Source organism: Bos javanicus, chromosome 3 (genome assembly GCF_032452875.1).
Source record: "Bos javanicus breed banteng chromosome 3, ARS-OSU_banteng_1.0, whole genome shotgun sequence".
In the NCBI taxonomy this organism is placed as follows: Eukaryota; Metazoa; Chordata; class Mammalia; order Artiodactyla; family Bovidae; genus Bos; species Bos javanicus.
This window is the reverse complement of record NC_083870.1, coordinates 14,519,834-14,546,262: the sequence shown is the minus strand read 5'-3', so window position 1 is coordinate 14,546,262 and position 26,429 is coordinate 14,519,834. Positions and strand designations below refer to the sequence as shown.

At 48.3% G+C, this 26,429-nt stretch overlaps 1 protein-coding gene across 5 annotated transcripts in view; it reads right to left on the bottom strand.

The window, feature by feature from the left end:
- Positions 1 to 17,343: 17,343 nt before the first annotated feature.
- MEF2D (myocyte enhancer factor 2D) overlaps positions 17,344 to 26,429 on the bottom strand; it is a 33,008-nt gene continuing 23,922 nt past the window's right edge. For all 5 annotated transcript variants that reach the window (XM_061403612.1, XM_061403632.1, XM_061403603.1 and 2 more), the window contains 4 exons: positions 26,160 to 26,289; positions 22,330 to 22,549; positions 21,565 to 21,871; positions 17,344 to 21,233 (listed from right to left, as the gene is read on the bottom strand). In XM_061403612.1, coding sequence (XP_061259596.1) covers positions 21,222 to 21,233; positions 21,565 to 21,871; positions 22,330 to 22,549; positions 26,160 to 26,289 — 669 coding nt within the window. In that variant the 3' untranslated portion in view covers positions 17,344 to 21,221. The remainder of the gene's footprint in view (positions 21,234 to 21,564; positions 21,872 to 22,329; positions 22,550 to 26,159; positions 26,290 to 26,429) is intronic.

Here is a 26,429-nt window from a genome sequence, read left to right as displayed (position 1 = left end):
CTGGCATACAGTGGGTATTAAATACATGGGAGCTATTAGATTATGATTTTGAACATGATGACTGAAAGGACAGTGACAGCATTGACTGAAATGGAAAACAGTGGGAGAGCAGGTTTTTCTATGTGGGGAGCGGAGAGGGTCGCTGTCTCACAGATTCATTTCAGGACCTGTGGAATCTGAGCAGTCACATTCAAGTGGAGCTGTCTAGCAGCCATTTGGGTCTGGAATTCAAGAGAAAGACTGAATCATCGATGTAAAAAGATTATTGAAGCCACAGAAGTAGGTGAAAAAACCCAAACAGAGAGGGAAGAGATAGAAAAGAGTTGAGGCACACAAACATCTACAGGGAATGAAGAATCACCGATGATCTCTTGGAGAGGAGAACTGGGAGAGGACAGAACCACAGCCAGAAGACAGCCTCAGGATGGAGGCCATGGTTCTGCATCACAAGCTACCAAGAAGTGAAGGAAGAGAACAGAGACCAAGACTTTCAATATAGCCTTGAGATTGTTTGGGACCTCAAAGACTGCTGCCATTTCAGGAGAAAAAGGGGGCTAGAACACATAATTCAGGAAGTAGAGGTAAATAAGAGTCAAAAGACAGACTTCCCTAGTGGCACAGTGGATAAGAAATCTGCCTGTCAATGCAGGGGACATGGGTTTGATCCCTGGTCCAGGAAGATTCCACATGCTGCAGAACAATAAGCCTATGTGCCACAATTATTAAGCCTGTGTTCTAGGGCCCACGAGTCACAATGACTGAATTTGCATGCTATCACTACTGAAGCCTGTGTACCTAAAGACTATGCCCTGCAACAAGAGAAGCCACCACAATGAGAAGCCCAAGCTCCACAGGGAAGAGCAGCCCCCACTCTCCACAACTAGAGAAAGCCTATGCGCAGCAACTAAGACCCAGTGCGACTAAAACAAACACGTGCATTTTTAAAAAAAGAGTCAAAAGACATTTCTTTATTTCTCTTTGGAAAAGTTTTGATGATGAAAAGAGGAGAAAAGAAGGTCGAAGTTTGAGAAAGTAAAAAGGTTAATGGAACCCTTTTCTGTCTTTCTTTTTAAACTCATTTCTTGTGTAGGAGAGATTTAAGTATATTTGCTGGCAGAGGAAAGACATTAATACTCTACTGATGGGAGATATTGCTAAAATAAAGCAAAAGTTCTAGGGCAAGAGGGAAAGGCAGGAGTGCTTTGGAAGGGTCAGCCTTCAAGAGGGAGAAAAAAGAACTTCTTAGAGACAACAATTTAGGAAAAGAAGGAGATAAAGGAAAACACTAAAGAGTTCCCAAACACATATTTTGGGAAATCATATAGAATAGCCTAGAAAGCACTGTGCACAAGAGCAGCAGAAGTCAGGCTAGAGGCTCAAAGAAAGGGTGGATGGTTGAGGATTAGCTCTATGGGAGATTTGGTGCAACTTTCCCCATGGCGTTTCAAGTGAGTTATGTATCTCAGCAGAGTTGTGAGACAGAAAGGATAAATGATCTGGTGGAAAGACAAGGGCTGAGAATTGGAGGGCCAAATATAATCTATTAAATCAGCAAAACTTAGAGGTGTTAACATCCAGTGTTAGCAGAGGTACAGGCAAATGAATGTTACCATATACTTCTAGCACAACTTTTTCTGAAGGCCAATGTGGCAATATGCATTAAAAGCTTTTCAAACACATATACTCTTTGGCCTTCCATCCTCAGTTCTAAGTATTAAATCTAAGGAAATAAAATATGCACATATGTATCCGGTGCTATTTATAATCTAATGGGGGTGGTCTCTGGTGCCTCAGATGGTGCAGTTCAGGAGACCTGGGCTCAATCCCTGAGTGGGGAAGATCCCCTGGAGAAGGGAATGGCAACCTGTTCCAGTATTCTTGCCTGGAGAATAATAATAGAATAAAGGAAACAAACAATTTTCAATGGGGTAATAGAATACAGTATATGTGTAGGAGATAATACTATGCAGACACTAAAAATTTAGAAAAGCATTTACTGACATAATAAAATGATCATGACATTAGTAAGTGAAAAAAAAAATACACAAAATATGTGTGTTCCTAGTCTCTTAAATGTTTATCTACCTACAAACACATTTGGAGAAAGAGAGAAGGAGAGGGAGAAAGGGAGAGAAAGAGAGAGATGAAGACATGTATCTGGCTTGGTCAACAGAGAAAGTGCTGTGATTATTAGCTATGATAAACAACTTAGGCGAAATTAAATTTCAGTCCTGGAGATACTGAGTTCCTGTTCAGTTTAATCAGTGAAATTCCTCAGCAATATGTTATATAGGTAGCTAGATATATAGATCTGAAGCTCAAGAGAGAGATTTAAGCTACTGACCTAGACTGGAAGTCATCAGATTTAGGTGGCTGCTTAAACCTCGGGAGTAGATGATAATTCCCTGTGAAGGAGTAAAGAAGGAGCAGCCAAAGACTAATCCCCCACCCCCCAAGAAACAATGCACAGTGAGCAAAAGGAGTATAGCCAGTAAAGAATAATGTCTGTAGGATCGCCAACCATCTGTAGCTCTTGCCCCACCCCGTTAGTGAAGACATGGAACCTTGCTTCCATCCTACTGATAAAATCCACAGGAGTGCTCCGACATCACCATTCTCACCTCAAGTGTCTGTATGTAATTATGACCTGTCCCTTTAACCCTTCTGGCTACTTCAGAGAAGGAGACTTCCCACTTCCTTGCAAAGGCCAACCAGTCTCTTCAATTAGCTGATTTCTCAACTCTCTCCCATCCCCTCTGATGATACATGCTGAAGTGTTCCGTTTCTCAAGCATTTTCAATATCTCCCAAATTGCTGGTTTTGTCCCCTTTACCTACAAAATATGCCACAACAGAATTTTCTCTTAGGAATTCCAACTGGCACTATTTCTCCAATATTTCCTGCTTGATTTTTCTTCCCTGTAGTGCCAAACTTCTCTGCAAGATTTATACTCTCTGTCATCACTTCACAAGACCTTTTATTCATAAACCATAGCAATATATCTACCAATTCCCTCTGTTGAAACTATCCCCTCAAAAGTTACCAATAATCTCCTTATCTTAAAATCCAATGGGTTTCATTTGGCCCACATAGTTTTTGAAATTTTTGTGAGTTTGATGATGCTGACCATCCTTCTTTGTCCTTTTTTCTCTTTTTGACTGTTTATTCTGGTGTCTACTTCCATAGTTTTATTTATTTGTAAACATTTGTTTCTTTGGCTGCACCAGGTTTTAGCTATGGCATGTGAGGTCTAGTTCCCTGCCCAGGGATCAAACCCAGGCCCCCTGCATTGGGAGCATGCAGTCTTAACCACTGGACCACCAGGGAAGTCCTTGTTGTTGTTGTTCCTTGCAAACACCACTGCTGGCGTGCTCCGTCCTGCTCTGGACTTCAGAGGTCTGCCACACATCAATTGTTCTGAGACTTCTAGGTCATCCTCAGAAATGCCTTCACTCCACTCCTATGTTATAAACCTTGTTTCCAGGATACCTTGCCTACTTCTCTCTTGGACAGTCTTCTGTGTTTAGAGAAGGTCATCCTTCAGGAGCTTCCTGAAAAGTGACCATTATTCTTTGTTGAAAACAGTTCCTAGTTTGGTTCAGTAAGCATTGATGAACACCTGGTAGTTAGGTGCTAAGGATAATACCTGATCTCTGAGGAGTTTAGCCCAGATGGAGCATTTCAATGAATTTCACAACAGAGACTTTTGCCCTGGTCAGAAAGGCTTCAGTGGAATGTGGAGGCTGACCTCAGACTACAGTGAATTGAAGAGTGAAGCCAACTTATAATGAGAAAGAGAGAACAAAAATAAGAAATGCAATTAATTCTGTTATGACATTTGCTGGAGAAGGAAAAAGTACCTAGATGGAATTACAGGACAATGGAGCAGTGGAGAGACTTAAGCATGTTCTTAGACTGAAGGAAAGATGCAAGTAGAAAGGGAAAAGTTGAAAGCAGAAAAAGACAAGGTGATAACTGATGGGGCAACACCATGGAAAGTTGGGATTGGTATTATAGAACTAATATGAACAGGAGCCTCTTCCACTAAAATTATACTTAAGCATGTAATGGAGTAGCCATCATAGTCAACAAAAGAGTCCAAAATGCAGTAGTTGGATGCAATCTCAAAAACGACAGAATGATCTTTGTTCGTTTCCAAGGCAAACCATTCAATATCGCAGTAATCCACATCTATGCCCCGATCAGTAATGCTGAAGAAGCTGAAGTTGAACAGTTCTACGAAGACCTACAAGACCTTCTAGAATTAACAGCCAAAAAAGATAGGGGACTGGAATGCAAAAGCAGGAGGTCAGGAAATACCTGGAATTACACCAAATTTGGCCTTGGAATACAGAACAAATCAGGGCAAAGGCTAATAGAGTTTTGCCAAGAGAACACACTGGTCATATAGCAAACACCCTCTTCCAACAACACAAGAGAAGACTTTACACATGGACATCACCAGATGGTCAACATCAAAATCAGATTGATTATATTATTTGCAGCCAAAGATGGAGAAGGTCTATACAGCCAGCAAAAATAAGATTGGGAGCTGACTGTGGTTCAGATCATGAACTCCTTATTGCCAAATTCAGACTTAAATTGAAGAAAGCAGGGAAAACCTCTAGACCATTCAGGTATGACCTAAATCAAATCCCTTACGATTATACAGTGGAAGTGACAAATAGATTCAAGGGATTAGATCTGATAGACAGAAAGCCTGAAGAACTATGGACAGAGGTTCATGACATTGCACAAGAGGCAGTGATCAAGACCATCTCCAAGAAAAAGAAATGCAAAAAGGCAAAATGTCTGTCTGAGGAGGCCTTAAAAATAGCTGTGAAAAGAAGAGAAGCAAAAGGCAAAGGAGAAAAGGAAAGATATACCCATTTGAATGCAGAGTTCCAAAGAATAGCAAGGAGAGATAAGAAAGCCTTCCTCAGCAATCAATGCAAAGAAATAGAGGAAAACAATAGAATGGGAAAGACTAGAGATCTCTTCAAGAAAATTAGTGATACCAAGGGAAAACTTCATGCAAAGATGGGCACAATAAAGGACAGAAATTGTATGGACCTAACAGAAGTGGAAGATATTAAGAAGAGGTGGCAAGAATACACAGAAGAACTATACAAAAAAGATCTTCATGACCCAGATAATCATGATGGTGTGATCACTCACCTAGAACCAGACATCCTGGAATGCATAGTCAAGTGGGCCTTGGGAAGGATCACTATGAACAGAGCTAGTGGAGGTGACAGAATTCCAGTTGAGCTATTTCAAATCCTAGAAGATGATGCTGTGAAAGTGCTGCACTCAATATGCCAGCAAGTTTGGAAAACTCAGCAGTGGCCACAGGACTGGAAAAGGTCAGTTTTCATTCCAGTCCCAAAGAAAGGCAATGCCAAGGAATTCTCAAACTACTGCACAATTGCACTCATCTCACATGCTAGCAAAGTAATGCTCAAAATTCTCAAAGCCAGGCTTCAACAGTATGTGAACCGTGAACTTCCAGATGTTCAAGCTGGATTTAGAAAAGGCAGAGGAACCAGAGATCAAATTGCCAACATTCAGTGGATCATTGAAAAAGCAAGGGAGTTCCAGAAAAACATCTACTTCTGCTTTATTGACTATGCCAAAGCCTTTGACTGGATTAAACAAACTGTGAAAAATTCTGAAAGAGATGGAAATACCAGACCACCTGACCTGCCTCTTGAGAAATCTATATGCAGGTCAAGAAGAAACAGTTAGAACCAGATGTGGAACAACAGACTGGTTTCAAATCGGGAAAGAAGTATGTCAAGGTTGTATATTGTCACCCTGCTTATTTAACTTATATGCAGGCAGAGTACATCATGAGAAACACTGGGCTGGATGAAGCACAAGTTGGAATCAAGATTGCCAGGAGAAATAACAATAACCTCAGATATACAGATGGCACCACACTTACGGCATTAAGTGAAGAACTAAAGAGCCTCTTGATGAAATTGAAAAAGTTGGCTTAAAATTCAGCATTCAGAAAACGAAGATCATGGCATCCTGTCCCATCACTTCATGGCAAATAGATGGGGAAACAGTGGAAACAGTGAGAGACTTTATTTTCTTGGGCTCCAAAATCACTGCAGATGGTGACTGCAGCCATGAAATTAAAAGATGCTTGCTCATTGGAAGAAAATTTATGACCAACCTAGATGGCGTATTAAAAAGCAGAGACATTATTTTGCCAACAAAGGTCCGTCTAGTCAAAGCTATGGTTTTTCCAGTAGTCGTGTATGGATTTGAGAGTTGGACTATAAAGAAAGCTGAGTGCCAAAGAATTGATGCTTTTGAGCTGAGGTGATGGAGAAGACTCTTGAGAGTCCCTTGGACAGCAAGAAGATCCAACCAGTCAATCCTAAAGGAAATCAGTCCTGAATATTCATTGGAAGGACATATGCTGAAGCTGAAACTCCAATACTTTGGCCACCTGGTGAGAAGAACTGACTTATTGGAAAAGACCCTGATGCCGGGAAAGATTGAAGGCAGGAAGAGAAGGGGATGGCAAAGGATGAGATGGTTGGATGGCATCACCGACTCAATGGACATGGGTTTGAGTAGGCTCTTGGAGTTGGTGATGGACAGGGAGGCCTGGCATGCTGCAGTCCATGGGGTCTCAAAGAGTTGGACACGACTGAGCAACTGAATTGAACTGATGTATGATTTGAGGGTGGGAAAAGAGTCCTTCCTTGGTATTATACTACAGTGGGTAATGACTGGTGGCCCAACAGATCTGGCCTACAGATGCTTGTGTGTGTATGTTTACCTGCATAGAGCTTTAAAATAATCTGAACTGGTTGTCCACATTTAAAAATCATGAAATTTCAGAGACTTCCTTGGTGGTCCAGTGGCTACGACTCCACGCTTCCAATGTAGGGGGCTGCATTCCATCCCTGGTCAGGGAGCTAGATCCCACATGCTGCAACTAAAGATCTCACATGCCACAACAAAGATCGAAGTTCCTGTGTGCAGCAACCCAGCACAGCTAAATAAATAAAACTAAATATATATATATATATATTTTAATCAAGAGATTTCAAACAAAAATTTGAAAGCTTCATCTAAAAAACTGGAAGATGTGGCAATGAAAGCATTGGTAACCAGAGACTGCTGACTTCTTTAGATGGGCTGTGGCCTCTCCAGTCTCCACCACTTCCCTTAGACTTACCACAGGACCATTCACTTATTTATGCTATCTGCCTGGCTCCTCCAGGCATTTGAATTTGTCATCCCTGCTATGATTCTCTCTCCTACTTCTGAGACTGATCTTTCTATGTCACTTTCAATGGTTTCTCTTTCTTGCATCGGATAACTGGGTGTTGCTTCTGTTCTCAACCTTCTTCTTCTACACATATTCCCTTTGAGATCATGTTTAACTGTCACTTCTGTGGGGATTACTTGTAAATCAATATTATAAAATCTTTGAATTTTGGAGTTGGAAAGGAATTTAGAAATTGAGTAGCTCAATCTTCCCAATCCATAGAACATAGTTGGTTAACAGACTTTTATAATTCAAAAGAACTTTAAAGATGAACTAGCTTAGGGACTTCCTGGGGGGGTCCAGTGGTTAAGAATGTGTCTTGCAGCCTGGATGCAGGAGAGGAGTTGGGGGGAGAATAGATACGCGTGTATGTATGGGTGAGTCCCTTTGCTGTTCATCTGAAACTATCACAGCATTGTTAATTGGCTAAACCCCAATATAAAATTAAAAGATTTTTTTTTAAAAGAATCCACTGTGCAATGCAAGGGACGATCCCTGGTCAGGGAAATAAGATCCCATAAGCCACAGAGCAACTAAGCCCTCGAACCTCAAGGAAGACCACGACTGAGCTTAAGCACCACAATGAAGATCCTGCATGCAGCCACTAAGACAAGACTCAGCCAAAAAAAAAAAAAAAAAGATGAATTAGCTTAATTTACAAATTAGGACATTGAGGTCTCACAGAGATTAAACATTGCTCTTTCTACTTACCATATAATTCTGTGCAGTTCAAGACACATCTACTACTTCGTGCAAGACACTAGTGGGGAACATAAACTTGAACGAGATAGGGTTCCTTCTTTCAGGAACTCACTTCTAGCACACACATATATGACAAAAAATGTGGCAAGTCCTATAATGGAGAAAGAACATATTAATGGGCAACAGAGGACAGCAAAGCTTCAATGATGGCTATCTGTATATTTAACTATATGCATAGATTAAACTTTGAGAAGGGGATAGGGCACATTCTTCTTATTAGTTCTTGATGTGTGTATACGTTCCTTAATATCTGAGAATACAAACTCAGATGGATTAAGTAACTTGTCCAAGGTGACCCTGGTAATAAAAGGCAGGCCAGGTTTAGAATTGTGGTCTCCTAACTCAAACTCTAGTGCTCTTTCTCTCACATCTCAGTGTGTCTTCAACCCTTATTTCTCCTGAACTGTATTATCAACTGTTTGCTAGGCATTTGTAAATGAAGCTCTACTTCCTTGCTTTTCTTAGTAGAACAAGTATTTATCCAGTTGATATGGGTCAACACCTGTAGCTACATGCAACAACACACATAGCAACAACTACAACACACCTCACACTTCTTCTGGCAAAAGGTCCTATTAATTTGTCCTTCAAAATGTCTCCTTTTGACACTGAATCTTTAGCTGCACAAGGCTCGCCACGGGCCTTCTGCATTCCCACTTGTGTTTGTTTCCCTTCCTTTGTTCACTGGCCTCAAGAACTTTCAGCTGAGTTTCTTCACCTTTAACACGGACCTAATAATACCTATCTCAGAGCGTTTCTGTGAAGATCAACTGTGTAGACATGCTCTGGAAACCAAGTGTAATAAAGGTAAGGCACTCCTGTCCCCCAGTCTACAATTGTGTATTGTATTTTATGGTGGTGGGTAGTGGTGGTGATCTCACTATCATTTATTAAATTATATTTTATACATACAAAAGAATAGTTGTTGCATGTGTGTTATAAAATATAATGAATACCCATAAATCTACCATTTAACTCAATAATCAGAACATTACCAGCTATGTTTTTTTCCCCAGCCCATCCATAAACTCTTTCCAAGGTCACTACTAATGAATTTTGTGATCATATCTCTGCTTTTTAAAACATGTGTGCATACCCAAACAATATATTGCTTAATTTTCCTTGGTTTTGAAATTTATGAAAGTGGTTTCAAATATTTGCAGTATTTTATAATAATAAATCTGGGATTTATTATTCAATAGTAGGTTCTTAGTTCAGTTTAGTTCAGTTCAGTTGCTCAGTCGTGTCCGACTCTTTGTGACCCCAAGAATCGCAGCACGCCAGGCCTCCCTGTCCATCACCAACTCCCGGAAACTCAAACTCATGTTCACCCAAACTCATGTCCATCGAGTCAGTGATGCCATTCAGCCATCTCATCCTCTGTCGTCCCCTTCTCCTCCTGTCCCTAATCCCTCCCAGCTCTTCACATGAGGTGGCCGAAGTATTAGAGTTTCAGCCTCAGCATCAGTCCTTCCAATGAACACCCAGGACTGATCTCCTTTAGGATGGACTAGTTGGATCTCCTTGCAGTCCAAGGAACTCTCAAGAGTATTCTCTAACACCACAGTTCAAAAGCATCAATTCTTCGGCACTCAGCTTTTTTCACAGTCCGACTCTCACATCCATACATGACCACTGGAAAAACCATAGCCTTACTAGATGGACCTTTGTTGGCAAAGTAATCTCTCTGCTTTTTAATATGTTATCTAGGTTGGTCATAACTTTCCTTCCAAGGAGCAAGTGTCTTTTAATTTCATGGCTGCAGTCACCATCTGCAGTGATTTTGGAGCCCCCAAAAAATAAAGTCTGACACTGTTTCCCCATCTATTTCCCATGAAGTGATGGGACCAGATGCAGTGATCTTAGTTTTCTGAATGTTGTGCTTTAAGCCAACTTTTTCACTCTCCTCTTTCACTTTCATCAAGAGGCTCTTTAGTTCATCTTCACTTTCTGCCATAAGGGTGGTGTCATCTGCATATGTGAGGTTATTGATATTTCTCCCAGCAATCTTGATTCCAGCTTGTGCTTCTTCCAGCTCAGTGTTCCTCATGATGTACTCTGCATAGAAGTTAAATAAGCAGGGTGACAATATACAGCCTTGACGAACTCCTTTTCCTATTTGGAACCAGTCTGTTGTTCCACATCCAGTTCTAACTGTTGCTTCCTGACCTGCATACAGGTTTCTCAAGAGGCAGGTCAGGTGGTCTGGTATTCCCATCTCTTTCAGAATTTTCCATAGTTTATTGTGATTCACACAGTCAAAGGCTTTGGCATAGTCAATAAAGCAGAAATAGATGTTTTTCTGGAACTCTCTTGCTTTTTTGATGATCCAGCGGATGTTGGCAACTTGATCTCTGGTTCCTCTGCCTTTTCTAAGTCCAGCTTGAACATGTGGAAGTTCACGGTTCACATATTGCTGAAGCCTGGCTTGGAGAATTTTGAGCATTACTTTAGTAGCGTGTGAGATGAGTGCAATTGTGTGGTAGTAGTTTGAGCATTTCTTGGCATTCCTTTCTTTGGGACTGGAATGAAAACTGACCTTTTCCAGTCCTGTGGCCACTGCTGAGTTTTCCAAACTTGCTGGCATATTGAGTGCAGCACTTTCACAGCATCATCTTTTAGGATTTGAAATAGCTCAACTGGAATTCCATCACCTCCACTAGCTCTGTTCATAGTGATGCTTCCTAAGGCCCGCTTGACTTCACATACCAGGGTGTCTGGTTCTAGGTGAGTGATCACACCATCGTGATTATCTGGGTCATGAAGATCTTTTTGTATAGTTCTTCTGTGTATTCTTGCCACCTCTTCTTAATATCTTCCACTTCTGTTAGGTCCATACCATTCTGTCCTTTATTGAGCCCATCTTTGCATGAAGTGTTCCCTTGGTATCTCTAATTTTCTTGAAGAGATCTCTACTACTACTACTACTACTACTACTACTACTACTACTAAGTCACTTTAGTCGTGTCTGACTCTGTGCAACCCCATAGATGGCAGCCCACCAGGTTCCCCCATCCCTGGGATTCTCCAGGCAAGAACACTGGAGTGGGGTGCCATTGCCTTCTCCGGAAGAGATCTCTAGTCTTTCCCATTCTGTTGTTTTCCTCTATTTCTTTGCTTTGATCACTGAGGAAGGCTTTCTTATCTCTCCTTGCTATTCTTGGGAACTCTGCATTCAAATGGGAATATCTTTCCTTTTCTCCTTTGCTTTTCGCTTCTCTTCTTTTCACAGTTCTTAAGATTTAGTCAATTATACATACTTCTAATTATACATACTTTGAAGTTCATCTCCTTGACGCAGCCTCACCTTTCCCACTCTGAACGCCTCTAATAGTCACTGTTTTTAAAATGGATTGAAATTGTACCATCACTTTTCCTATATCTTAAGTGGCATCATCTCAACTAGACATAAATTCCTTGGAGAGCAGGGAGGTGCCTTATCATGGTAGGAGAGTACTGTATGGGTGGGTCTGGGTTTCAGTCCCGGTGTCACCCTCATAAGGCAGTGTCCTCGGCCTCATCCCTTCGCCTTCCTGAGCCTCCACTTCTTTCTTTAAGCTAACTGGAGGGGGTTTTGTTTGTGTTTGTTTTGTGAGGAACTCCTGAGACAGTGGAAACAATGCTCTTGGTAAACTTCGCTTTGGTCAAATTAATATTGACATCACTGTTGGCCCCCAGTTTCCAGAAGGGCCTCTACAAACAGGGCTCCCTGGCTGTTTGGGGACGGCCGTGTCACCCCCGAGGGCAGGGACCTGGATTCTTCCTTTCTTCGGGATCCTCCAGGTAGTGCCAGATCTGGCCAAACTGCAGACGGAGGCTAAACATCCGGGAAAAGGCCAGAGGGCGCTCCCTTCCCCTCGAATTGGGCAAGACGACAGGCAGTTAAATTCACGCCTGCGCATCTCTTCCTCGAGGTTCTGATGAGACCCAGCCAAAATTGGCTCGCTCCGCTTGGGGTTTTTCCCTTACAGGGGCTGAATCTTTTGTGTACGCATGCGTCTTGTCTAGGCTGCGGCTGGCTAACAGCCCCATCCGTCATTGGACGAGCCAATGGAGTGAGCCTCAAAACCCACTTCCCGCCCTTCGGTGGAGGCGGGGCCTAGGAGTGGATTTGAGTCTTTGTCCGCACCCATGCCAGTGTGTACAAACTGTTTGAGGAGTGCCTGGGCCCGGGCAGTAAACTTGGGTCACCCGCTGCCAAATGACTGCCTTGGCGTGGGTGAATGAGGGAGTCGGTGTAAAGGGAGACAGGGACAGCGCAGCTTCCGGCAGCATCCGAGGGGTAGTTGCTAGTCATTTGTTGAGCACCCACTGTATGCCACACGCTGCCCGAGGCCCTTTGGAACGGCGATCGCCGCCTCCATGGGAACTTACAGCCCAGTGGGACAGGTTAAACAAGTGCCTTATTGCTTCGTCCCTCCCTTCTTCACCTTCGCCTTAGATGGAGATTCTCCTCTTCCCTAATCCTGAATCACTTCATGGTCCCACCCAGCACTGGCTGGCAGCGCAGGGATTGGGCACCTAGGCGCCAGGGCCAGCCTCCGCTCCCAGCTGAGGGCTGTGAGGACTGGCGCCGCGGTCACGTGATGGCGGGGGTTTGGCGGGCGCGTGACCTCCCTATAGGCGGAGTCCTTCCCCTTCCTCTTCCCTTTCGGGTCCTCGGCGTCGTCACCAGCTTTTATTTGGCACGTGGCGGCTGATGCGCAGTAAATGGGAGTGACTCTGTGCAGCCACGCTGCGAAGGCGGTTACTCACTTTACTAGAGGCCAAACTGCCCGAGTGAGGCCAAGGAGCTGTAAACACGTGGAAACGAGTACAAAGCAAAGGGGGCGGGGGTAAATGCAAATCAGCCCAACTGGAAGCCGAATAAAGCCTGGGCTCAAGCGATTTATACCTGGGAACTGCGTGAGGCGCTGTGGAAAGAACTTGAGAGCCGGGTTTTTTTGTTTTTTTTTTTTTACTTTTGGGACTAGGGCTTACCAGCTGTGAAACAGAGCAGGGGACTGGACGTGCCCCTTAGACTGGCAGTGACACCGAATGACTTTAAGTTTGGAATCAGAAACAAGCAATCTCTATGGGCTCGGTAGGAATCGCTTCAGAGCCTGGGGTGGGGTCGCCTTACCCATCCGCTTGCTGTTCCTGAAACAAGTTTCCACAATCACAAGGCTGGAAAAGTTACTCAGCCCATGGGACTGAGGGGTGAGTCACAAGAACATGAGCTACAGGGAACTGCTTGATGTCCTTGGCTGGAACAGATACCACCCTCTGCTTCCCACCTCCCAAGAGTCACCCAAAGAGGGGTAGGAGCCCACTGGGTTCTCATTCTAAAGTGGAGTGATAACTAGAAGAAACGAATCTACATTCCTCGGCCCCACTGGGTCTGGTGCTGGAAAGTAGAGAAGCTGCAGAAAGTCACCACGCCCTTCAGGGGGAAAAAAAAATCCTTTGTAGTTGGTAGCCCTACAGTTTATGAAGTGCACTTTCACATGCATTATCTCATTTTATCTGACTGAACACATACTCTGTGCCAGGCACTGAGCCAGACACAAAAATGGGTGAGGCAATAAATTTTTAAGAGGAGCTTTCAGTCCAGTTATAGAGAGAAAATAGAAACTACTACCTACAGTTTCAGGTAGAACGTGGTAGGAGCTATAAAGAAGGGGCAGATTCCTAAGACAATTCATAAGACAAGGATATCATAGGCAGCTGGGTAGGATGGGGGGAATCAGCAAAAGGTTAATGGAAGGAAAATTGTAGGAGTAAAAGCTTGAATGATAGGAAAGTTTTCAAAGAAATAAGGATTGTAGAACAGGATTTTTTTTTTTCCTCCATAGAAACTCTTCTTACCCAAGTAAGCTCATCTATTTTCATGTCTTTACAGGTGGCAGTAATAAACATAACACTGACAGAGCACTTATTATGGATCAGAAACGGGTCTTAAGTGCTTCATATGTAATATTTATTTAAATCTCACAGCAACCCATTTTACACATAAAGTGACTTGAGTCATGTAGAAGTTAAGGTACTCTTTAGGCTCATGTCTCACAGGCTTCTTTTGCCTCTGGCCTAGCCCTTGTCCTGAGCCCTGGCTTCATCCATCCAGGTAGTTCCTTCTGAATATCCACTAGGTAGCTAGTAAAGAAGTGTCATCTTCCCTTATCAAAAGAAAACCAATGACCTCTAGGGTTGCACTGGGTCTGCCACACCTGACCCCGCAGTTACCCCTGGGCAGTAAAACACTCCTCCCTGACTTCAATGCCCCAAAGAATACACCAGGGAGCTTTCCCTTGTTCAAGGGTAGCAGAAGTGAGTCAAGGGACTTCCCTGATGGTCCAGTGGTTAAGCCTCCACACTTCCACTGCTTCCACTGCAGGGGGCATGGGTTCAATCCCTGGACAGGGAACTAAGATCCTGATGTGATATGGACAAGAAAAAAAAAAGACTAGTGAGTCAAGCAGGCCTTTAGTGAAGTCAGGAGATCACAGATAGGCAGTACATTTCTGGTTCACCTGATCTATACAATGCAAACCCTTATGCTGCTTGAGGCCACGTGTGAGTCTCTTCTTGCCCTGCCCTCCAGTCTTCTTCCATGGTCCTTGGAGTTCCCATGTCCCAAGGACAGCTTCACGGGTGACCAACACTATGAATAGCTTCCCTCTTCATTTCTGTCAGAGGGAGCTGCTACTGCCAGGAAGCTTTCTAAAATGCAAATCTGATTCAGTCCCTCCTCTACTTAAAATCCTTTGACCAAATATCTCCAGAATAAAATCCAAATTATGGCAATCAAGGCCCTTCAAAAGAAGTTTTCCGCCTCCCTCTTCTGCTTTATCTGCTACACCTTTGACCCATACCACAGTATCTGATTTCCTGAATGCACCATTCTCCCTCCATAACTTACACGTTATTCCTGCAGCTGGGAATGCCTTCCCTGCCCTCATTTGTATGTGTCTTCAAAATCCAGTTCAAATACCTCCCGTAGGAAGCTTCCTCTGATGCCACAGCCCAGTTACATCCTTCCTATATGCCATTTAGCACAGGCTGCTGACTCAGGTGTTAACGGTTGGTTCGCTTGTCTCTTGTCCCCACTAAACTGCGAGTTGAGAGGCAGGAGCACCTAACAAAGAGTTTCACACTGAGCAGGTGCTTAATAAATGTTTGCTGCATTTCAGACAAAGGATAGCATGAGCGAAGACGCAAAAGGGTCTGTCAAGGAATGGACTGTGCTGCCTGGTTGGCCTAGAGTCCAAGGGATGTATGTGCAGTGGAGACACATGGACTAACCCTGGAAAAGAGGTTGTGTCAGTTCTCTAAAGGTCCTGGGAGCCCTGCCCAGGAGTTTGGACTTATCTGGTGGGCAGCAGAGAACCATGAGATGTTGGATGATTGGTGTTGTGCCAAAGTTGGTAGGATGGGTTGGAGAAGATGAAGGCTGGGGTTAGAGAAGACAAGCAGCTATTAGCTCTATATTCCAGTCTATGACACTGTTGCTTGGGCAGATGATTACTCAAGGCCACACAGCTGGTAAGCAGCTGAACTAGTTCTGGACTGTGCCACATCCAGAGATCTTTGTACCACCACACCATAGCAGGTAAGCAGTAGATGGGGCTTCAAGGTGGTCCCAGTGTGAATGGAGACTCCATTAATCAGGACAGGATAGGTTATATGGCAGACACAATAAAATCTGTGGCTTAATACAACACACTTATTTTTGATTAATGCAAAAGTCCACTGTGGTGCTGGACAACACCTTAAGGCAGCTGAGCCATCCAGGCTGCTTTGATGTGTTTCCACAGTTCCCACAATAGGCAAAGAGCACTCAGAGAATCACCTACCAGCTTGATTTTGGAAGTGACATACATTACTTCCAGTGTAATCCATCGGCCAAAACTAGTTTGATGACCTCACTTGACTACACAGGGACTGGGAAACAGTCTTCTAGTGCCTAGGGAGGGAAGAGGACAGGAGATATTCGTGAGCAACAGTAATGCCCACCCAGGCTTGTGACTATAGAGGGGCAGGCCAAATAGCCTAAGGAACAGACATGGGATATACAAAGTTTGGCTCAGGATTTGTCAAGGCTGTTCTTGTCACAGCCAGCCAGCAGGGGAGCCTCATTTGAAAGACAGTACCTTCTTACCCCTTTCCTGCTCAGCATGGTTCACCTCTGCCCCAGCTGAGGAAGAGAGGCAACATCTGTAATGACTCTGAGAGGGAGAGAGGACTGGTACAGATCACGTAGTTTTCAGATGAATAGCCCAAGGAATGGAAGCATTCTGTGGTACCTGCATATACAGCAGCCAAAGCATGGAAACCATGGTTTGTGGATCTTAGGCATTTGCAGGCCTGTCTCCGCCGTTATACGAGCCCTTCATACTCCATCTTTGCCTCTGCAGCACCTAGTGTGAGCCTGGTACAGAGGAGTGGCCAAACCCTGTTAGTAGTGAGCCAAGCCCTCCCTATGGCTTCCCTGGTGGCTCGGTGGTAAAGAACCTGCCTGCTAATACAGGAGACGTAGGTTCGATCCCTGGGTGGGAAAGATCCCCTGGTGAAGGAAACGGCAATCCACTCCAGTATTCTTGCCTGGGGAATCCCACGGACAGAGGAGCCTGGTGGGCCACAGTCCATGGGGTGGCCAACGACTTAGTAACTTAACAAGCCCTGCATATGCACTCTCCTCCACAGCGCCTGCACCTGCCCCACCGCTTGGCTGTGCAGGGCATGGGGCTGCGAGAGTATGAGCCACCAGCCTCTGCCAGCCTCTGCAGAAAGGCAGGTGGGGAAGCCCTTTGGGGTAGCGAGGAGGGCAGAGAGAGGCTCCATGGAACTGTTAAAAGCACTTCAAAAGGAAGGGGTGGGGCAGCTGCCCCTGCTGGAGGGAACTCTGGGTGCTGTGAACACGGAATCCATTTGTGCCTAACATAATGCCTGGGCAAGTTGCTCCCGTGGAAGAATTTTCAGTAGGCGAAGGTCTCCCTCTACCCCACTACTCCTCCACCACATACACTCCAATCATTCCTGACTTGGCCTTGGGCAGTATTGGTTCTTCCCTTCCCTGCTTCTAACCAGACAACCCCCCTTAGTCCTCGGGCTGCCTCTGCTTCTGACAGAGCATCTGGAAGAAATTCTCACCTGAAACCCCCACCTCAGATATGCTGAGTATCTGGCAGGCTAACCACCATTCTTTCCTGCCAAGGTGAAGCTATGATCTCTCACCGTGACAGGGCCACTCAGCCCTTCCTTCCCCTCCTCAGCCGACCGCACCAAAGAAACCAGAACCCAGGCCAAAGTATCAGAAACGTGTATTCTTTTTCTTTTAATAGTAAACCTCTTTACAACAAATATAGTGAAAGAGTTTTCAAACAAAACTCATAAGAATCTCGAGGACTTTGTCTTTTCTTATTGTGTAGAATACTAAGAAAGCATCACCATACAGCACGAAAAGAAATATTGAAAACAAATCAACAGCCACACACTTGGACTCGCCCTGCCCAGGACCCAGGAGGAGCCCCAGGAGTGTGGGTGATTGTCGGGTTTGAGGGTGGGGCACCTCCACGGCCTGTCTCCCCCTCCCTCCGCCTCCCCGCCTTCCCTCTGGAACTTTAGTGGGGAAGACAGAGAGAATCCAGATTCTCCATATAACATTCCAGCCCCTCCTCCCCCCATACAAGTCCCATTCCTTCTACCAACTGCTTAGGGGACGGAGAGAGGTGGTAAGAGGGGAGATGAGGCGTTCCCAGGCTCCATGTTGCCTCTCCTCCATGAAAGCCTAATTGCACCCCCCACCCCACCCCAGGGGATTCCAAAGAGTCAGTTAAAAATATATAGATATAGATATTTCTAGATACACTTTTACATCATTTCTGTCTCTCCAAACAAATAAATAATCAGCAAGAGAAGGTGCATTACTTCCTTCCTGTTCAAGGTGGGAAGGGCTGGATAAAGGTCAGGGGTCAGTCTCGCTGCATTGTGTGCACTGCTGGGGGGAGGAGAAATGGTGTGTTCCACTGTGGGGGGTGTGTGTCGGGGGGAGGGTCCTCTTGCCCACTATCCCTGAAAGCTGTGGGAAACCTGGGGAGGGGAGGGGCATTGGATGACTCCAGTGATTACTTTGGCAAATGCCCAGTTCTTTGGAGGAAGGAGTGGGTGGAGGCAAATTTGGCTTGTGAGAAGAAGAAATGAAGTCTCTACTTGAGATCTGGGTTCTCAGGGACCAGCTCATTGGGCCGGCCAGGAGCCCGCTACCCCCAGGAGAAACTCTGGGATACTGACTTGCAGAAAGGTCACATATTCAATCACGGATCAGCTCCTGCCCCCAGGGATAGAAAGAAAAGGACACATACACATCCACACGTGGTAATCGAAAGCCAGGTTTGCCGATACAAGGCAGAGGGCAAAACTGGTGAATATTGCACCGTGAACTGCAGGGGCCCTCACCCCCATCCCGGGTTTAACGTGGCCGAGCCCGGCCTTGAAAGGGGCTGGGCTGATGGCGGGAACAGCCTGAGAGGGAAGGCCAGCCATTCAGCGCTCACTGAGCACCTGTCATTCACCTTTCACCCACTCAGCACTTACCGAGCGCTGGCTATGTGCCAGGCGCTGGGCAAGGCTCCGGGGACGCACACATGCATGCGCGAAACTACACCCTGGCTTCTTCCAAGGTCCTGATCGAGTCTCCTCTATTCCTGACACTCCCTCTAGGAACCTGCAGAAGACTGGGCATGCTGTGTGCGTGCCCAGCTGGCAGGGGCTGGGGGGGCAGGTAAGCTGTAAGGAAGAATGACTGCCCCAGCACGGAAAAAGCTTCAGAGAGGAAGAAGAACTTGAGTGTCATCCTAAGAGCAGGATGGGGGTGGGGGGAAGCGGGGACTCCAGGAGAGGGACCTGTGCATAGAGGTGTGGGCACTGGGTGGACAATTGTGCGTGGAGCTGCAGGAGAGGTAGGGCAACAGGGAGAAGCGAAGAGGGTCAATGCCAGATCCCCCCGAACTGAAGTACAAACATTAGGGTTGAGGGTGGGAACAGGTGATGGAGCAGAGAAAATAGAGTGGGGCTCAGGAAGGAGGGTCACAGAGCAGGAAGCCAGGGCTGTATGGCTGCAAGAGCCATCTGTCCCTCTGTAAACACACACTCAGGCACACACGTGCACATACACAAACACAGGCACGCGCGTGCGCCCTCAGAGCTCAATTCACACGGAGACTCACATACATGCCCAGACGGGCTCAGAGACACAAAGGCACACCCATGCAATCATACACACACACATAAATACAAAGGTACACTCAGACACATAAATACCAGGTGCCCTCATAAACACACTCAGGTACCTGTGCGGTCACACGAACCCCTCTGCTTCTGTTTCCTTCCCTGCATCAAGTGTCGGAATACTGCAAGCGGCTGGATCGCAGAGGCAGGCAGAGACTCACCTACCACACAACCAACCGGGCCTTGTCTAACTCTACTTTCTCATCGGGATGAAACCCCAAGGGAGCACTGCAGCCCTTGGGCAGAGGAGCTGGGCTTCTGTGAAGGAGTGGGGCAGGCCCCAGTCTGCCTGCCCACGTCACCCCAGACCAGGCCCTGGAGGGCAGGGGGTGGTGGTGGGTTGCGGGCCGGGGGCCTGCCCCCTCCAGTTTGATCTGTGATCCAGCCTGAGGTCCCTGGACCCCACGTTTTGGCCGCCCCCACTGGGGAGGCAGCAGAGAGGGTGGACTTGGGGGGAAGGGAGGGGAGCAAGAACAACAGCAGAAGAATCTCGTCTGTACAGTACGGGCCGTTTGAGTCATTATTATTACAATATACTTTGACAAAAATAGAATCTCATTTCATATCAATACAACAACAACAAAAAAACAGTTTCCTGGACTGTTACACTGCTAACGTTTTCCAAAGGTTGCTATTTACAATTACAGTAGCCAAGAGGGAAGGTGGGATGCGGCCTGGGGGTGGTGGGGCAGGAGGTAGCGAGACAATGAGGGCGCCAAGAGCAGGGGAGGGGGGCCAGGAGCGGAAGGAGCTGGGAGGCGGGCAGGAGAGGGGCAAGGAGGAAAGAAGGGAGGCAGGCCTTCTTCGGGCCTCCTCTGTTCCCTCTCCCAGCCTCGCACACCACCCCAGGTCCACTCCCCTGGGGATGTGTACGTGCAAGGAAGAGCGAGTCCCCTCACTCACTCTAGTCCCTGGATGCAAGGACCCCAGGGTGCCTGAGGCGTCTCCTGCGGAGCCACCTCCCTCTCCCGGTTCGCCCTGCACTTCGTGGCCAGCTTTGCTGGGCTGGTGTCAGCTGAGGGACGGGGAGCTATTGCACTGTATATCTTAGAGAAAACGCTGGGGAAGGGAGGGGGCCCAACTCACCCCCTGCCCCAGCCCCTCGGCCCCTCCTCAGCTCTCTCCTCATGGCTCTGTCTCTCTCCTACTGTGCTTCACAGGGGGCCCCACCTCAACCCCCTCCCCGACAGCCCCGGATTCCCAGGCAGCCTTCCAGCCCCAGTGCTCGCTAGGCCAGCACCTCCACACCTTGGAGGCGCAGCTCACACAAGAATGGGAGAGTGTGCGTGCGCATGCACAGGGGCGTTTGGGGCCCAGGCCTGGGTATTCTGCCCCATGGGCCCGTGGCCACAAGAACAGCCCGGAGGCAGAGACCCTTTTCAGAACCTCTGCCTCCTCTTCCCCCTAAAACACACCACCACTCATTGAGCCGACTCTGGGGTCTCAGTCTATTGTAAGGGGTTTTTGTTGTTTGGTAGTTTTTTTGGTTATTTCCCTCTATCTGGGGGATGGGGTGGGAGGGCTCCGCATGCAGGGCTCGGCGCCTGTCCTTTCCCAAGGCCTGTCGGGCCCCCCACCCCCTCCTGCAGCATATGTGTACAACGTGCAAAGTGTCCCCCCCTTCCCGCAAAAAAGAGCCCCTCCCAGCCAGTGAAAATGGCGGGGGGTGCAGAAAGAGGGGATGGGTGCATCCCCTCTCCAAAGCGAGAATCCAAATTAAAAAAAATATAATAATAATAATAATAATATAATAATTATACACAAATGTAACCGTCAACAGGACACGGAGCACAAGAAAGGAAGTGGGGGGTCGAGCAGGAGGAGCCCAGGACAGGGAGGGGTGGGCGGTGAGATTGTCAACTCTTCATCAGGGAGGCGGAGAGGAGGGGAGTGGGGATCGTCACTTTAATGTCTGTGAAGAGAGGAGATGGAGAAGGGGGTGTGAGGGCGTGGCCCAGACTACAGGCTCTGTGCCCCCACGCCCCTCTCCCAGTAGGGCCAGGACTCTGGTGGCAGGGCCAGCTCTGAGGGGGAAGTCATCAAGCAGCAGGATTGATGCTGGAGGCAGGGGAGATGGGCCTCTGGCGGGGGAAAAGGGTGCCAGTCCTGCCCTGTGAGGGCTGACAGAAGGGCTAGCTGGCCACAAGGCCTTGTGGGTGGGAGACGAGACAGGCTGGGGGGCTTATGGGGCAGTCCCTGGGTGGAGCAGACAACGGCAGACAGGAGGGGCGACGCTACAGTACCCAGGTGTCGAGTCGCATCCTCTTCACAGCTGAGCCCTCAGCCTCAGGCTCTGGGGCTGGGCGCAGCAGGCCCAGTGTGGGCCCGAAGTCCCCCCGTCCATCATCCCGGTCCCCCGTCTCGTAGGAGCCCCCAGCCGGGCTGCTGAGAGCGTCGCCAGGCTCAGGGCGGGTAGCCGGAAACACAGCTGGAGGCGGAGGCGCAGGGCTGCGCTCACGGCTGGGGGACACTGGTTCCGACTTGATGCTGATGTGGGGGTGGGTGGTGACTGTGAGGGCGGCACCCACGTGGGGCAAGGGGCTGCCCGGGCTGGAGATAGGCAATGGGCAGGAGTGCAGGGGACAGAAGAGAGGACATGAGTGACAGAAAAAGTGAGGGGAGGTCACAAGACAGAGAAAGGACAGAGAATGAGAAGATGGGAGGTGGGGTTGGGTTGGGGACAGGTGGATGGAGAAAGAGACCAGAAAGGCAGGGCGGCCGGGGGTGGCGCCGAGGAGGGAAAAGAAGAAGATAAACCGTGTTAGTTTTCTTTCTAACCCATGTCATCTTCTGCAGCCTTGGGGGCCCCCCACCCCTGGGCTGGCTAGGGGAGAGGCTCAGGTGGGTCTCCCAGGCCCACACCAGGGATGCCAGGCCTGCCACTTAGTGGCTCGCATGCTGTCCACTGACAACAACCCTGAAGGGATTTCAGATCTCTGAAGGCCTCTCCTCTTCCCGCCCGTCACTCTCCCGCCACGGACACCGGCAGGGCGGCCCCCAGGACTCACATTAGGTTGCTGAGAGACACAGGGACCAGGTGGGGCTGCTGCTGAGGTGGCTGTTGTGGCTGCTGGGGTGGCTGGGGTGGCTGCGGCTGCGGCTGCTGCGGAGGCTGCGGCTGGGGTGGCTGCTGCGGCTGCTGCCAGGCAGTGACGTTGCTGAGCGACAGCCCCCCAGGTGAACTGAAGGCTGGTAAGGAGGAGAGCTCTGCACTGGTCAACTGGTAATCTGTACAGAGTAAGGGAGGAAAGTGAGGGGGAGCTTCCCACTGTGCGAAAGAGAATAGAGGCTCCCATGCCCTGGGGAGCCGCCTCCAGTTCTATCAAGGTGGGGGGAGCTGTTAATGATAGCTGTGAATAATTAAATCAGCCCATCTGAACTCAGTGAAGACGGCACTCAAAGAAACGCAAATCTTAACCACGAGGTGCTGCTTTTTAACAGGATGTAAAAGAGAGGTGGTTTTTTAAAACAAGTGTTGAACTTTTTTTTCCCCCAGCCATGTGTAGGTATCACTTTTAGAATGCCAGTTTTAAAAAAGAAGGAGAAAAAGGTAGGTAGGGAAAGTCTAATATATGTCTAACTGTCATCTCTTCGACTGCCAAGTTCCAAGTGCCTTTCTGGGACAGAGGGGAGTCGAGGGAAAGGCTAGGTGAGTGGCGCCTCTGAAACGAACGACTGGAACCACCATTCCTCAAGCCCAACACACAGGACAGGTGGCAGCAAGGGTTCCAGCTGCTGCGCCCACAAACTCAAGTGAACGCACCTCTGCTGCCCAGGAGGGCCTGTGAGGGAAACGGGCCTGCGGGACAACCGCCCGGGGTCTGGTGATTTCCCCATGAGGTGGCGCGTCTTGTTTTCCAAAATGCCTGTCTCAGTGAAGAAACTGTGATGTTTGCACTGTCACAGAACAAACAGAACCGTGAAATGTTTCACAATTTACACAGCCCTGTTGTATTTCATGCCGCAGCCTGTTTGGGACTGTTTAGAAAATGTCTCCCCTGAGGAACAGGGCCGACAGCACTGTGCTGTGGTGGGGAGGACGAGCCGACCAGCCGGCCCCCTGCCACACCACCTGAGGGGCTGTCTGCTGCAGCCTCTGGAGCGGGGAAGACAGGATTATCTGTGTAATGGAACAGATAGGAGCAGGATGCGAGCCATGGGGTCAGACTTCCTGGCCACCTCCACTCACAGGCCATGTGACTTTGGTGAACTCATTCTGTCTGTAAACTGGAGGCAATAAACCTGCCTGCCTCACACAGCTGCTTTGAGGACTGAGTGAGTTAATGCATATGAAGCTTAGAGAACGGTGTCTGGCACATAGTAAATATTCACAGGATTCACCTGCTGTTATTATTCACTCACCAACAAGGTAACTGCAGCCTCAAGTTTGAGGAACTCTCCCCAGGTCACAGTGAAAACCAATGGCAGAGCTCAGACAAGACCCCAGGCTTCTTTATTATCTTTGAATCTCACTCTATAGATGGTCTATGCTTGCCTCTGGTCTTACAACAGTGTTAGCCAGGAGTGTTGAGACACTTAAATTTAAAAGGCAGACCAAGGGCAGACAGGAGCCCGGAGGACCAACTCTTTACAACGTTCATTTCAGAAACAAGGACACCAACTCTGAGGAGCGCGGTGCCTTGCCCGACGCCCCCAGCCAGTGACTGGTAGGGACTCAACCCCCAGTCCTGCACTTTCCCACCACACTCCCGCCCTGTCTACCTACAGATTTGACTCCCCACCGGCCCCTTGGTCTGCTCTTAGAAGGACCACAGCCAGACCTCTGCAGCCAGTGTCAACAAGGGGCCAGGCCTGTCCCTTACCCGTGGTATTTCCAGAGGCAGATCACCCCCAGCTGGAGTTTGGACGGGGGCCAGGGACTGTAAACAGTGAACAACTAAACAGCAACGTGTTCACTGGGGTTCTGTTTGTATACAGAGGGTCACCTGAAAACACCTGCTGTTTAGACTGAGATCTACTTAACTACTCCTGCAGCAGGAGGAACTGGAGCCCCTGGTTTTCCAGAGGATGTGAGAAAGCCCAAACACTTCCCAGCAGGGCTCCGAGGGCAGCCCAGGGTCAGAATCTCCTTTCTCACCAGCCTGACAAATAGAGTCTAAAGTCTGGCTTTGCTGAATGTCTGTCCCAGGTTCACGGACACCGACTAACCTCCCTCCTGCTCCGCAGAGACCGGCGAAGGACATGAGAAGACGGCAGGAAACCACCACCATGGGATTCTCCAGTCAACAGCAGCTCCTGAGCGCTGCCCTCTACCAACCACCCAGGCTGCCAGGGCCAAAAGGGCCTCAGAGACCCCGTCCACCCACAACTCACTGGGGAGAACTCCTGCTGGGCTCCAAGGGTGCAGCCATCTGAAGCAGTCCTCTCTAAAGCTGCCCAAGGACACGACAACTCAGGAGTGCACACACAGGAGCACGTGCAAGGGACAACGGGCTGCACAGACACCCGGTGATACACTCTGGACCCCTAGCACACATGCCAGGTCTGCCCCTCAACATGGCGCAGTCCCTCCAGCACTTTCACCTGCCCTAAGGGCCTTTCCTACACACAGGGCTGGGTTCTGGATTTCTACACACAGGGAAGAGGTGGGATTCTGTGGCTCTCTGTACTGGTGTCTGGGACCTACCTAGCATGATTCAACTCTGGAATGGGGGCTTGGAGAGTGGGGAGAAGTTTAGCGGTCTCTGGTCTAGTCTGATTTCACTGCAGAACAGCCCTGATGCAAGTCACTCACAGCTGAGAGAAGCTGGGGAACATAAGAGGCTCGCCTCAGTGAGAAAAACAGACCAGGGTCACAGCCACACAGATGCTATGAAGCAAGGTGACAAGGCATTTCTGCACTGGGAAGTCCTTCTTGACACAGCAGCTTGGAATGCAGGCGAGGATGTTCCGTCACAGACTGTTCCTGGGAGGGTGTGAGTGGGTGACAGAGGCCGGGACAGCCCTGGGGACCCAAGACAGTCCAAGCACTGGGTGTCCTTTCTGAATTCTTCTACCCAGAGGCCTCCCTCATGTCACCAAGTGACACGTCACCTTCAGATCCCCTCCCCCACCTTCAACAGACTTCAGATCCCCTCCCCCACCTTCATGGGACTTCCTCCTCCCTTCCCCCATCATCATTCCACCAAGCCAACATCAGGGTTAGAGCCCGCTTCTTCCTCCTCCACCTTGCCCTAGAGTCCCTACTTGGCTTCCCCAGGAAGCTGGATACACCTTCCTAACCATGCTTCCTCTCGGGCCTCCACCGCCTCCCTCTCTCTCATTTCTTCATCCTCCTCCTTCCGGACCTGGACATGCTTCCCTCCCCACTCCCCGACCTGGTCAGCCTGAGTCACCCAGCTGCTCAGCCCACCTCAGACGGGAGCTGCCCAAGGACAGGGCTCTCCATCTCCATCAGATCCTATGTAAAAATAAGGGATACTCACACTCACTTAAATTTGATTTTTCCGACGAAAACAATGAATAATTCTTCTGTAACTATGTCTTAGAGACAGTTCCAGGAACACCAGCACCGTGTGAGTGGCATCTGATGCTGCTATCTGCTAAACCTGGCACCCTTAATTAGGCAGTGTGCTGTGTATGTGCTCATTCATGTCCAGCTCTGCGACCCCAGGGACTATACAGCCCACCAGGCTCCTCTGTCCATGGGATTTCCAGGCAAGAATACTGGAACGGGGTACCACTTCCTGGGGACTCCCCCAAATCAACACCTTCCTCAGATTGGGGCAGCCCCCAGAGAATACGTTGTGTTTCCTCTGTGGTCCCACCCCTGCCCCGAGGTCAACAGCACCCGGCTACATGTAACATGGACACTCACCTGTATTGTAGGCAGTGGGCATGGAAGAGAAGGGGAGGCCCTGGCTGAGTAAACTCGGTGTTGCCACGGAAACCACTGGGGTGGTGAGCGAGTGGGTGGACTGGGAGACCCCGAGGCGCTGGGCATTGTTCTGCAAGAGAAAACAGTCTGTCAGAGGTGGTAGATGTGTGGGCTTCTTTACCCAGGCCCCCCACTCCAAACCCCACCTGGGCAACTCAAGGCCCAGGTGGGATGCCTCAACATGGAGGCCCCAGAGATACACACACACAC